A 14,893-nucleotide genomic window follows, 5' to 3' on the forward strand; every position below is an offset into this window, starting at 1 on the left:
CTTGTGTGTGTTTTTCCTATGCAGGTGTTCAGAGGCTAAATGGATGTCCTTTTTTATGAAAGACCATTGCTTTTATCTTGTCACTAAGTGCCTTACTGGCACAACAAAAGCATTAGACTACTACCTGTGTATGCTTATTGGGGAAGAGGTATGAAACGATCATTGAAATATTTGCATTCAGAGAAGAAGCACATTCAAAAATAGTATACCAAAATTTATGCTCGCAGAGGTAGGTAACTATAGATGATAACACACATTGACCTGGTTCACACGGTAACCGTGGTTTAAACAAGTTACCAGGTGCAATTTGTATAATCTCTGCCTGGGCATATGTTGTCTGAACCCCAGTGGCTTTGGGGAAACAAATCCCCAAATAATTATTTGGGGAAACAATCCCCAAATAACCTATGGGCTGTTGTTGGGGGTTATTTAAAGGTTGTTTAGATGACATGACGATGCTGCCTGCAGTGGATGTTAGGACGAGCTGCACCCAGGCAGTGATTATTCAAATTGTGCGTGGCACACAGCGCAACTTAAACAAGCCACCATGGCTTGTTTAAGTTGCAGTAATTGTGCAAACTGGCCTGTGCCCGGTCTTAACATTTGATATGTTGATACCTTATTCTGTGGGATCATTAAGAGTAAAGCCACACAGTTGTGTAATTCTCCAAACCTCACTAGATACCAAAGCGAATGCTTTGAGTAAAAACTTAGCTTTGACCTTTAAATTTGTGTGTGTGTGTTTGAGAGTATTACAGTGGAAAACTGTGTTTTTGCATGTACAAAACAGCTGTTTTCCTATAACAGACCTCATAGAATTATAGAATAGTAGAGTTGGAAGGGGCCTAAAAAGCCATCGAGTCCAACCCCCTCTCAATGCAGGAATCCTGTTACTTCGAGAAAAGACTTTTTTTTTTACCTAGTGCACCACACAAAATTTATTTATTTGATTTGTGCCCCACCTTTCTACCAAGAAAAATGGCATTCATTTTTGAATTCATTTTGGCCATTCATCTCTAGCTGCTAATATAAAAACTGCTATGTTTTTCTTTTTTTCTCAGCCTAGAAGGAACCTGTGTTTTGGATTAAGTTATAGACATTTCTGAGCAACAATTATAATTTTAAAAATTAGAGAATCAGCTGTTAACTTTTTCTTTATTTCAATAGCCATAGCTGTAACATGAAAACAGCACAGACCATGCAGACTTCATGACTTCAGCATCAAGCCAGCCTCTTCCTCCGCTCTCCCTGCCCTCTGTTTTCTATAATATCTTGCCTGATTAAGAGCGCTGGAGGTCTTGAAAGCTTGTGCTCACCATTTTGTACATTTTTGGTTGGTACTAATAAATGTTTTGCCTGGCTTTAGATTTTGAATTTTTAAAAATCCTATCAACAGAACTTTATTTTATGTGGATCCTATGTAGTGTGAATTGCACCCAATGAAGGAAAACTAGACTATAAGCCAATTAGAGAACAATCCTATGCATGTGCCACATCCCACACCATTTGTGGGGGTGGGGGAGAGGGCAATCCTCAGGTGCAGCTTTGAGGAGTCTGCAGCAAGGAGTAGGGGATAGGAAAGTTCCATCATGCAAATGGCATTTTGGTTGCAGATCTGTGGAGTGGGGTAGTGAGGAACTACCTGAGTTTTTTGGAAAGTGGGATGCAGTGATAACTTTGTGTCTATAGTGCCCAGAAAGTAGATTTCTAAGATAATTTTGTGATTTGAGAATCTGATTTGAGGTTTAGCAGCACATGTTAATCTTGAAGAATAAGCTAGTGAAAACAGTTACTACACTTCCCAAGCTGCTATTTTGTATTTCTATGAATTGTAAACCACCCAGAGAGCTTTGGATATGGGTTGGTATAAAAATAATGTTTAGTCAGGAAAAAAATCCTATTACTCTCAGCATTCCCCAGTCATACTGGAAGTTGTAAGACTTTTTTTCTGTCTAAACATGTATAGGATTTTGCCCTTGGTGTCTCAGATGTGCCAGCACCTGCATGGAGGTTTACTAAAACTTCCAATCCACAATTGTAACAGTGCCTGAAAAAAGCTAAGATCAGAGGGAACAGTTTAACATCATTTAGGAACCACCAAGCTTTTTTAAAAAAACTTTGTTTCATTTAATTATTGTGCATTATACAACGAGCTTATAGTCAACAAATATAGTCAACAAATACAATAACAGTCAACTATCCAAACAAAAATTATAAAAAGAAACTGTTACCATTCTTATTTTAATTTTATAAACAGAGTGTCCTTACAGCGCCACTCATTTAATTAGATCCCTCCAGAATGATGTTTGGGAGGTCGGAGGCTTATAGACCACCATCCCTTTGTTGATAAATGCAAGGAAGGGAAACCAGATTTCCATGAAGTGGTTGTGTTTGGCCACCCCTCTCAGAACTCTGCTATGATGGGTTAGTCTCTCTGAAAGTGCAGTTTTCCAGATATTGGTGAACCACCCCTGCATCGTGCAACCGGCACCTGTTTTCCAATGTTGTACTATTTCTAGGTGCACTGCTAGCAACAAAAACAGGATTACTTCACAGTGTGGCAAATTGCCTCTTACATTATCCATTAGAGACAACAGTGCTAAGAGGGGTTCTGGCACAATGATGCAACTAGCATCTGAAATCACCCCCAAATATTCCAAACCAGAAGTGTTGAATCTGTGGCATTATACGTGGGCTATAGACGACGAAAAAGTACGTCAGAATAAATTTGTTGGTGTTTAGGGTACCACAAGACTCTTTCGCCGCATCATCGCGTCCTAAACTCGCCCCTAACCCCAGCTAGCTAGCCGGGATCGCGCGGGGCAGCAGCGTGCCTTCGGCGCGAGCCAGGCAGGCGAAGCCGCGGGGTCGAGCCGCGTTGCAGGGGACTCCTCGACATTCCACCCTCTGCCGCCAGGGGGCCGCCGCGAGCCCGCTCTGCCTGGTATCCTAGCAACCACTCGAGACGGGGTGTGACCGGCGGGCCTGCCTGCCTATGAGCTCACTTCCCAGGGCCTCCACCCGGGAGGAGGGTCGGGACCGGCCTGGTGTGATTACCGCTGCTGGTTTTCTCTCAGGCTGGGCAGGGCGAGTTATGGAGCAGGGGCTTTCCGCCATCACCCTTTATTGCGCTCCAGCCGCTGTCGCCGTCACCGCCTGCGCCATGGACCAAGAGCAGGTGAGTTGCCGCCGCCGCCGCCGCCGCCTTCCCTCAGACCGGCTCCGCGCGCCTGACAGCCCCCATGGAGCTTCTCCGTGAGGCGGAGAAGCGCACCTGGCAGCCTCCTCCATGCCACCCGTGCTTCGGGTCTCGGCCTTCCTCCTGTCGAGGGATGCTGGAGGACGGTGAGGGCACCTTACCCAGTGAGGGGTGGTGAGGGGCAGAGCCCTTCCCCCAGTGCGCTCCGCCCTTCCCACTTCGGTGCTGGCTGAACAGCCCAGCAGCCCCTATCCCTTAGGCAGCCTTACTTCAGAGAAAGGTTCCACTGAGCAGGAAGTAAGCGTAGACAAGGGTGTAAACCTTGCTAGTATGTACGTCAGCCTTCCCCAAATTGGTGCCCTCCAGATGCGCTGCCTTCCACATGCATTAGGCTGTGCTGACTGGGGGATTATGGGAGTTGTAGTCCAACATATATGGACGACAGCAGGGTGGTTATGGCTCGTGTATGTTTGTGCATTTCCATCTTGTGATGGGCTTGGACTTCTTGGGGGCTGTTGGACAATATCTGCATAAATTAAAGCTTCGTAGGCAAGAGTGGTTAAGAAAGTTTAGTTGCTTTTTAAAGTACATTGTAATATTACAATGAGTTAAGCTGGCTAGGCCTAAATTGGCTAGGTCCCAGGTTTGTCCAATGGAATTAATATATTTATTTAAAGTATATTTATTACAAGTATTTATACAATCCTTCCAAGGTGGCATACAGGTAATATCAACATATATTAATAAAACCCGCAACAAATAATATTAACATATTAAAAGTCATTAAGATCTCTCCCACAGAGCTGTGAGTGGTACATGGCCCTATGGGGAGAGGCCAGCTACAGCAGCAGCAGGCACCTGGTGTTATTCTTGCCTCCCTCTCTCTCTTTTTTCTTCTGCCTGCCTTACTCTCTCCTGGAATCCTTCCCACAGGGTAGTTGATCGATAAGAATATAGGAACAGCCATGCTGGATCAGACCAAGGGTCCATCTAGTCCAGCACTCTGTCCACACAGTGGGCAACCAGTTGTCGACCAGGAACCTACAAGCAGGACATGAGTGCAAGAGCACACTCCCACCCATGTTCCTCAGAAATTGGTGTGCATATGCATACTGTCTCTGATACTGGAGGTAGCATATAGCCATCAGGACTTGTTGCTATTGATAGCCTTCTCCTCCAGGAATTTGTCTAACCCCTGTTTAAAGCCATCCAAAGTGGTGGCCATCACTTGTGGTAGTGAATTCCATAATTTAACTATGTGCTGTGTGAAGAAGTACTTCCTTTTATCTGTCCTGAATCTTCCACCAATCAGCTTCATGGAATCACCCCACATTCTAGTATTTTGAAAAAAAACGTCTCCCTATGCACATTCTCCATGCCATGCATAATGTTGTACCATGCATAATTTCTCCCCTTACTTGCCTTTTTTTCTAAACTGTTGTAACCTTCCCTCATAGGGAAGTTGCTCTAGCCACTTGTTCGTTTTAATTGCCCATTTTTCCAGCTCTACAGTTTTTTAGATGCAGTGATTGCTCCATGGGGCGGAATGATTATTTGGCTGTGTGGTTTCTTGACTAAGACAATGTACAATATACTTTTATTGCAGCACAGCAGCCAATTCAATATTGGTTTACCTGTTGTCTAAAAGAATGGCATATCTCCTCAGAGGGAGCTGATTGCAGGCAGATATTCTCAGCACTTGGAGCATGACATGTTTTTAGAAACACTGCACTGCCATTTCTAAACATTTTAGTAATCTCTTTTTTAACCACTGGAACATCTTAATTTTATGATGCAGAAATTAGGAATAAAATTGCACTAATTCCCCTAACAAAACAGCTAGAACCATCTTTTTTGGAGACAGATGACCTAAAAAAATTTGGCAGTGAATGTGTATGCTCTACATGCTGGAGGCTGGCTGCACAGGTCAAGCTTGAGTTTTTACAAATTCAGGGTGGAGTCCTGCTTTACAAGGTCTCAAGAGGCAGACATTCTGGTATTTATAATGATAGTTTTACATGCCATCACTTTGCGTTAAATAAATTCACTAGTAGCCTAGTTTTTCACATAAATATAAATGAATTCACAAATACTATTTATACATATAATTGTCATGAATATTATCTTCCCTTCTACTTTGATATAGCACCTATACTTCACACATATATCTACTGTTTTGATTTCTTCTCACTCCTCCTGTAAGTGGATACCCGTTACAAATCAGTCTGTTCAATATTAAATGAAGACAGGTTTTGACTTTCAGCTAATTGTGAAAACTTGGCAAAGGTATTGACATTCAGTTGCCCTACTAGTAAGGAATGCTATTTTAAAAGAACTTCTAAACTAACCCACACTTATATTATCCACTCAGTTTTTGAAGTTCTTATACTTTGCTACAAGAATACAAACTAATATTTGGTAATATTTGTTTGGGTTGCAACTGTAAAGGGAGATATATTAAATGTTAGGTACAAATATGGTTGGGGAATGTAAAGTGCTACTGTCCAATTCTGTTTATATTCCTTTGCATTAGGAGCAGAGACGCTGATTTAATTTTTCTATTTATTGAAAGTCATATTACCATGCTGTGGCATGACATTTATTGGGTTAACACAACACAAGAACCCACTCTTAAGGGTTTTTGTTGAAAAGTGGAATATGGGTTCTTGTTGAAGCGTGGGTTATTGTGTTGCCCAGCTGTGATAACAAACAAGGATTTATTAACCATTAACAACCCATACTTTGCAAACCAATATGGATTGTTCATCTTGTCTGAGCCCAGTCACAGGCTGTGTTCGCACAACACGACAATGCACCCTGTGAATAAGCTATGCAGTGTGGGTTGTTTGTGGAACAACCCACAGTGCACCCTGACAGATAATTGGAGTGAGTTGTTCTCCACATTCTTCCCCCCTCGGACTTCCAATAGATACCCCATTGTGCTTTGCAGAAGAACTCGCCGTGTCTGACCATCCCAGCGCTGATCCTGACCCCTTTTCGTACCCTGGCTTTTTATTATTTTCAGTTCCAGAAATTTGTGCAAATGGTACTGTAATATTGTTTTAGCCCCAGAAATTTGCATATTTTTGTTTGTCTATTCGAGGTGCACACAATATGTATAACCTTGCCTTGTCAATGCCCCTGTTTGTTTCAGCTGTCAAAGGGAGCAAAATGAAGTAGGAAACATACAAGGAAATTGACAAGATGAAAGTGCATATATACGCTAATTTGCACACTGTTAGTGACAGGTCAGAAAAAGGGGGAAAGATTGGGAGATGTAAGTGCACCAAAAGCAGGGTGGGGGTGGGGAAAGAGATGATAATATCGCCCACTTAGTAAGGTGAGCCTCTGGGTTTATGCTTCCAATGTTGTAATATTAGTATTTTAGCTTGTCAAAAGGGTGCAAAGAATCCTTTTATGTTGATGATTTTTCCCTTAAGCAGATAAATAATTTAAAAGAGTGTGTACATCAGTCCATATCAAAAACTGTTCCAGTACAAAATTTATTTGTGTCCTAACCTTCCCCCCAAAAGAAGCAACTTCTGGACATAGCCAAAACATATGTTTAAAAGAAGCATTGGCTGTATTGCACTGCCAGCAATTAACTGAATTAGACTATCCTTTATTAAAGACAAGTTGAGGTGTACACTATACATGAAACAAAAGGTTTTATTGAATAAGATGCAGCCTAAAACAGGCAGATGCCAAAGTGTTAATCTTAAACTGCTTACTTAAACTGATTAGGGATTTTATGGTAGGACCCCTGGTCTACTCTGACTGCTACTGGCTCTTCAGGGTCTCAAACAGAGATGTTTCCTGTCATGTGCTACCTGAATTTTTAAATTCATGCCAGTAAGCTTCCCTGAGAATCCAGTTATATGGTGGCCTATAAATAATGGAAAGTAGTTTAGTAAAATACCAGGGATAGGATCAGGGGCCTTCTGCATACAAAGTATATCTCTACTACTGAACTATATTCCATCTACAGGAATTTATTTATTTATTTATTAAACTTATATACCGCTCCCATAGCCAGGGCTCTCTGGGCGGTTTACAGAAACATAAGAGTTCCCTGAGTTTTCATTTTTTTTCTTTTGCAATTATTAGTTAATTCTTATCAATACAGCTGCCCAGGGTTAAATCTAATTTGAAAAATGCCAATTTCCTGATTATTAACTTTAAATTTAATCTATAACATGTTTTTGTGATTTTCTTGTACTCTCTGAACTATAGAAAGTCAATGTTAAACTGGGCAGCCCAATCTTGTTCAGACAAGGTAGCAGTTGCCTGCTCTTGCGAAGGAAATTATTCCCTGGCCTTTTTCTTGAATGAAAGATGGGTGCTTGTTTAAACTGTGAACCGCCCATAGAGCTCCGGCTATTGGGCGGTATAGAAATGTAATAAATAAATAAATAAATAAATACTGGCCCTTCTGGTTCAGAGTGCTGCATTGCTCTGCTCTCTGTGGCCTGGTTTCTTTTCTATAGCTGTCAGCAGGAGCAACTAGTGATGGTTGCTTGATTAGGCTGGTAGGCTTGCCCATGCTATATTGGTACAACTTTGAGCCTTGGCATACCTAGACATATTTATTTATCATATTTTTACCCCGCTCAGCCAAAAATGCCTCTCGGAGCAGCTTACAATCAATTAGCAAAAAGACAGTCCCTGCCCTCAGGCTTACAATCTAAAAAATACATAACATGCAAGGAAAAGGAGTTCAAGAGGGAAAAGAGAGAGAGAAATTAAATAGACCGGCAAAAGGGTTGATTGGATTGTCCAGCTCCCAAAGGAGGGGAGTCCAACTGGAGCAGGCCCTTATGTTTCCTGTGCCTGTTCCTGTCCCCTTGCTCTTTCTTCTTCCCCACAGGGTCAAGATGTCAGTTAGCCCTCTGGGGGTGGGGGAAGAGTCCAACTGGAGCAGGCCCTAAAAACTTGAATACTGCGTGGCCCACTGGGTGTGCAAGTACCGCTAATGTCATCTAATTTCTGTTGAAAAGTCCAGTCCAATTCCTGGCTGCTTTGACCAGTCTAAATGCCTAGCATTATTTTTCTTGGTAGCAAATCTTTCAGTTTTTATTACTAATCTGTATTTTAAAAAGCTCCACTCCTAGTTGTTTATTTGTTGTTTCAACCATCATGGTCATATCAACTTTACAAATGCATACACGAATACAGATAAGCATACAAAAACTCTGTAATACAAAGGATTAAAAGTACACCAAGGTTTTCATTCGCAGGTGCTCATAAATATGTAAAAGTTAGTTTTAATACAAAGGATTAAAGTAAGAGACATCAATAATTTACATTTTTAAAAAGTCCATAAACGTATGAAGGTTAATACTACTGATACTAGTCTATATTACTGTTTTCTGTCATCTTACAAATCAGTGACTGATTTGCCTTTTGCTGAATCTTTTCCCTTTAAGTGGAGGGGGCAGCAATAATGAATACTGAAAAGTCCTTCTAGAATGACAGGTTCTGTTTACTTAAACTGAATGCATTGTTACCTAGGGAGGCTGTGGGCTCTCCCACACTAGAGGCATTCTAGAGGCAGCTGGACAACCATCTGTCAGGTATGCTTTTGGGTGGATTCCTGCATTGAGCAGGGGGGTTGGACTCGATGGCGTTGTAGGCCCCTTCCAACTCTACTATTCTATGAGAGCTGCTGAGTATACAAGTGTATGAAGGGTTGTAACTCTTCTTAGCATATGTAAAAGAGAAAAAGTATAATTTTGCTTAAAATAATTGTTTACAGTATGCACTTTCACCTGACTCTTATAACTCCTAGTCCAAAATCCAGCAGAGTCAGGATTTATTGGGTGGCCTTAAGCAATTTAATTCTGAAAATTCAAAATAAGGATGAGTTACCACCGAGAAGTATTGTTGGGTATAGATCGAAGAACTCTGAAAGCTAAAAGTGCTCAATAAATAACAAGTGGCAGTGTTGAAGTGCCTCTGCAGTTAGATATTCTTTAAGGAGAATTAAACCAGCTTTAAGAAATAAAAATGCACAATTTAAATAAATCTTGCCTCAACATCCATGCTGTGGTGATGTGATAATACTAATTGTAAAACACAAGGAAGATTGGTCTGATAGATATTGGACGTTAGAGTGTCATTTCCTTCTTTCTTTATCTTATGGGTATTTTTGCACCTGACAGTTGTCCTCTTCTATTACAGCTGCATGCAAATGGTGACAGAGGCTTTGAGAATGTGGAGCTTGGAGTCATAGGAAAAAAGAAGAAAATTCCAAGGAGGGTCATTCACTTCGCAAGTGGTGAAACCATGGAAGAATTCAGCACAGATGAAGAGGAAGATGAGCATCAGGAGAAAAAAGACCTCTTGCCTTCTGTTGATCCAGTAGGTTTGTTTCTGAAGTTTGTTTACTTCATATGATGAGTTATGCCTTTCTCCATGTGACCAATTTTCTCAATTTGCAAAAATAAAAATAAGTTTTTTATCCTGTTTTGATGAGTTTATGATGTAGAAATTGAAGTAATTATATTGTCATAAAGCTGAGGGTTTTTTCCTTTGGAAGTAAATCCAATGTTGCAAAAGTGTACTTCCACCAATGCAACAGAGCTTCCCCTTGCTCATGCAGGCTCCTGTTTGCCCCCTAAATCTGCTTTAGGGGGTCCCCCAATCATTTGGAGCAGATTTGGGGTTCTCCCAGGGGAGAGAGGAAATCCATTCTACCAGAGTTTCTGTTCCACTGCTGGATGGGTAGAACCTTCAGATATTCCCTGTCGTGTGAACTCATGATATAGCATTAGAAAAATCACAAGTGTTTCAGCCACAATATACCCCTCATCTTTAATAAGGGGATAATTCTCACCTACTTTATATGGCTGCTTTTAAAGAATACAGATATAGTGGTTTGGATCCAGAGTAGCACAATCAGAATACTGTTTACATAATGGAGCTTCCCCACTTTCTACACATCCAAAAAGTGCTTCTGAGTTACAAGAATCTCTCTGGAATAATGTGATGAAAGAGAAAGCAACGGAAACCAGATAGGAGCACCTTGTGCAAATTGAAGCTCAGGATTCAAGCCAATGTATATGAAGTGCTTTGAATACAAAGTGTGTTCTAAGTTCAAAGTCTTCATAGAAAACTGACAAATTTACATTTGTAGTATGAAGGCTATTTATTACATTCTGGCTGGTCTATATGTTTTTTCAGCTTTGTTTTTAAATCAACCGCACATTTCCTGGTTTTATGAAATTTTCAGTAGCATTGGTGTCGGTGGCTGAGCTGACAAGCTGGTTCTAGTGACTCCTGAAAAGTATACGAAAAAGTCTGATGCACATTTCAAGGACTAAATGGACAGAAGAGAGGATGTTTGCTGATCTTTGTCCCTGAATATACTGATTTGGATCCAGACTTGTGCTCAACAGCGTTCTACTGGTGCTAGTAGGGTGGTGTTTGTCTCTGCCCCTTCTCCCTGCATTGTCCAGGGTCACCTCCCATACTATTCTATAGGGTTGAGAATCAGCATGGAAGGTGGCATTCGGACCTGAAAGGGGAACTGGGAAAAATTGCTGCCCTACCCTTTCCTCTAGCAGGAATATCATGATTCCCTCCATAAATTGAGGGAGCCCTTCTGTTCATGGAGATGTGGGGGGTCTGGATCCAACTTTGTCTTGTATGTTCTAACCAAAGAACTATACTACTATGTGGTCTTTTGGTACTGCTTAGCTCTCTCAAATCTGAATTAATAACATAGAATGGGCCTAGGGAAGCAATTAATAAAATGGGACTCCTGTTGGTTGCTTAAGTAAAAATAAATTTATACTATTTACACGACATAAGGTAGAAAATTGGCCTGAAATAAATATAAAACTAGGACAATATCTCCATTAGTACAATTCAGGTTTACTTCTGTATCTGTGTTTCACCAATCCTTAGAAAGGAATACTTTACTGAATGTAATTAATTTTGCAGTCCTAAAGTGCAAGTCTAAGATTTGGCATCCCTTTGAATAGCACTTCTTCCTCTAAATAGAAAGAAACACTATTGACTCAGATTGTGTGACAAGGAAGGCAGCACAAGACAAATATGCTGGAGTACAGAGTGCAACTGTGTTGAAAGCATAATGAAATAAAATATGAAGTGAGCCATTTGTCTTTTTACATTTCCATAACAATGAACCAGTGTTTTCCTTGTGAGATTTTATAATGCAGATTTGAAATGAAATGAATAAAAACCAGTCTTCTACAGCATAACTTACATTCTTTGAGAGGGAAAACTTTCTTATAATATCACTTTGTGGTGATGATGGTGTGTGTACCCAGCAATATAAATGAGGTGGAGAAAAATAGGAGTCCAAAGTGAGTTTTGATGCATTGGGGGAAATGTTGTAGGATTTCTATACAGGCAATGTATTTTCATGATTGTAGCATATTGACAGCTTTACTTATGGTATAAAAAGACTGGCTCTTGTCTGTTAAATTTGCCTTGGTAAACTTTTATATTAGGACTTTTAAGAGAAATTCAGCATCCTAACATTTCAGAATTCAGCTAGTTTTGGCTTCTCTTCAAGGGTGGATAGTTGCTGTCTTTGCAGCTTCCATCCACATACTAGGGTTTCTGCGGCTCCCTTTCCTTTGTGCCCCATTAAGAGCCCAACCAGAATGCTGGCAGGAGCGGGGTAGTGGATTAAAACAATTAAAATCCACCACAGAGGTACAATATAAAATGTTAGGAGTGCAAGGATTTTGAGGAGGAAGTTAAGATGTTTTCAGATCACTTGTCTTTCTTCAGTATTTTCCCTTGCATTTTCCCCGTTGCTCTTGTCATAACATGTAACAATAAAGGCAAATAAATTGTAATCTCACCATTAATGCAAATTTGCATTGCAGCATTAATACAGTCTTAGACTGTAAACACGTTTGCTTTCAGGCCTGAAGAATCTAGATGATTTTGTGTATGTCAATAGATTCAAAATACGATATTGTCTCTGAACTTCTGGTTTCCTTTGTTTTAAAAAAATATTTACATAGAAGTTATTGTTACCGTAAGCTGGAGAAGCAGAGTTCATTTTCCTTGTAGTGCTGCTGTTTGTTTGCTGGTAATAACGCTTTTTAATAGTGTAAAGGGCTTAACTTTTAATTTCTAAATTGCTTTCACTTGTAACATCCTTCTGAGTGCTTTTTTCTGGCTGAGCAAGTGCAAAAGTGGTGGCCATTAAAGCAATTGATAACTTTGTGCTTAGTTAATGGGCATGGAGTGCTTCTTTACAGAAAAAACAATTGTGTGTACTTTACATAGGCATAAATCTTCCTTCTGCCAACTGAGCTCAGGTTTCTACAGGGCAGCTAAACATTAAAGTGTGGGATGCATCTATTCATGTGCACCTTGAAGCAGTGTTCATGCTTATAAATGCTGAAATCTCTGAACAAAATATGTGATAAAACTGGGAATGGTAATGAAATGCATTTGATAGTAAAATGTAGCCTAAACAAGACACTGTACAAAAATATTTGTAGTAGTGTGTGTATTTTCAGGTTATGTAGATAAGCATTGATGTTTCAGTGCTATTTCTCCTTGGGAAGTTTAGCACCAGATACTCTTCAAGTTTCTTTCATTATAACCACTTGACTCCACAATTCTAAAACGATGCAGCTTTCATTATTAATGTGTGATTTCCTAATAAGGACAGAGGGTTGGATCCACATTTGGACATGTGCTGCAACGGGAATGGCAGAAGTAGATTCCCTGCCCGCTCCTTCCTATGGCAGGCTTCTTGCAACACTACACAGAAGGTTGGGGACCATGGTGCAGGAAGCTGATAGGAAAATTCAGTGGAGGCTCCTTCTGCCAGCTCTGTTGCACATATCTAACTCTGTGTGGATCCAATCCAGGATCTGCAGAACTGGCTGTAAAGAATTGTTGTTGCTCTGTCCCCGTCACTTCTGGCAAATAGTGTGTGCGTACACATAAATGTACTAATGTAACTTACTACAAGCTATATGCCTTGCAGTTTTTCACACCACTACCCCCTCTAAATGTCACAACACCAACATCTGAAAGTTAACATTTAGGCATAGATGTTGGTAAACTTGGACAGAAGTGAGTCTGTAATTGTGGAGCAGATATTGGACACTTCTTTGCATGGACTTGTCAGATGGATTTGGAGTGTGGATGCTGTGGTCAGAAGACGCTCAAAATTTAGAGGGACTTCTGGAATGAGTGCCTGCACTTAATTAAAGAACCGTTGCATTCCTAAAAAGTTTCAGAATTAATGGAAGTTTTTTGGAGAGCAGGGTCTGCTGGTCGACAGACACAAATAGAGACAACCCCTTATACTATAAGGGCAACACTCTGGTTTATTATACAGGCTACTGCTTCTCTCTGTACAAGAGTTGTGTTTCCTATAGCTACAGTGAATGAAAGTATAATCATTAAGTATTGGGTGAAGAGGGTTCCAGAATTTCTGCCTGACAACTTGACTCTAGAGAGCATTTATAGAATAGGTAATTTCTTGCACAAGACCTGCAAAACAAAGTACTGCTTGCAGGGCATGCTTTGAAGGCACAAGCATTGCGTCTTCTCGGTGTCGTCCGGCGGAGCTTTTCCGAGTGGTTCATGGCCTGTTACACTCTGGGCCAGGGCGTGAGATAGTTGAACCCTCGGTAGCACGCTGTGACGAGTTTGCACGGCACTTTGAAGATAAAGTCGCTCAGATTCGTCATGAATTGGACACCACACTTAATGCAGCACCACTAGTAGAGGCGTTCAGAGCGCCGTCCGGCTCAGTTTTATTGGATGAGTTTCAGTTATTGAGGCCCGAGGATGTGGACAAGGTGCTTGGCCAAGTCCGGTCGACCACCTGTGTGCTTGACCCTTGCCCCTCGTGGCTCATTACATCAAATAAGGAGGGGATCGCCGGCTGGGTCCAGGAGGTTGTAAATGCCTCCTTGAGAGAGGGAGTGGTGCCGGCCTCTTTAAAAGAGGCGGTAATTAGACCACTCCTGAAGAAGCCTAATCTGGACCCGGAAGATGTAAACAACTACAGGCCGGTGGCTAATATCCCTTTCCTGGGCAAGGTGCTTGAGCGGGTGGTTGCAGGACAACTCCAGGCACTCTTGAATGAAACGGATTATCTAGATCCATTTCAATCGGGTTTCAGGCCTGGTTTTGGAACAGAAACTGCCTTGGTCGCCCTGTGGGATGACCTCTGTCGGGAGAGAGACAGGGGGAGTGCGACCCTGTTGGTTCTCCTGGACCTCTCAGCGGCCTTCGATACCATCGACCATGGTATCCTTCTGGATAGGTTGTCTGAACTGGGAGTTGGAGGTACTGCGTTGCAGTGGTTCCGCTCCTACTTGGATGGCCGATTCCAGAAGGTGGTGCTGGGGGATTATTGCTCTGTGCCGTGGCTCCTAAGCCATGGGGTTCCGCAGGGCTCTATTTTATCCCCTATGCTGTTTAACATATACATGAAGCCGCTGGGGGAGGTTATCCGGAGATGTGGACTGAGGTGTCATCAATATGCGGATGACACCCAGCTCTACCTTTCCTTTTCATCAAACCCAGGTGAGGCAGTGACTGTTCTGAACCAGTGCCTGGGCACGGTAATGGACTGGATGAGGGCTAACAAACTGAGACTCAATCCAGACAAGACGGAGGTACTGTTAGCGGGTGGTTCATTTGTCCGGCGAGGTGATGTTTGCCCTGTCCTGGACGGGGTTG

General features: G+C 41.6%; 1 protein-coding gene across 2 annotated transcripts in view; it reads left to right on the forward strand.

The window, feature by feature from the left end:
• The window catches only part of LOC134392991 (signal recognition particle subunit SRP54), a 61,798-nt gene that overhangs the window by 39,575 nt on the left and 7,330 nt on the right, over positions 1 to 14,893 (forward strand). The window contains exons 1-2 of one of the 2 annotated variants that reach the window (XM_063117802.1): positions 2,994 to 3,178; positions 9,380 to 9,559. The exons of the other annotated variant lie outside the window; for it this stretch is intronic. Of the exons in view, the coding sequence (XP_062973872.1) occupies positions 2,996 to 3,178; positions 9,380 to 9,559 (363 nt within the window). The 5' untranslated portion in view covers positions 2,994 to 2,995. Of the gene's footprint in view, positions 1 to 2,993; positions 3,179 to 9,379; positions 9,560 to 14,893 lie in introns of those variants that run through there. 2 annotated transcript variants of the gene reach the window in all.

The sequence above is a fragment of the Elgaria multicarinata genome, chromosome 2 (assembly GCF_023053635.1).
Source record: "Elgaria multicarinata webbii isolate HBS135686 ecotype San Diego chromosome 2, rElgMul1.1.pri, whole genome shotgun sequence".
Taxonomy (NCBI): domain Eukaryota; kingdom Metazoa; phylum Chordata; class Lepidosauria; order Squamata; family Anguidae; genus Elgaria; species Elgaria multicarinata.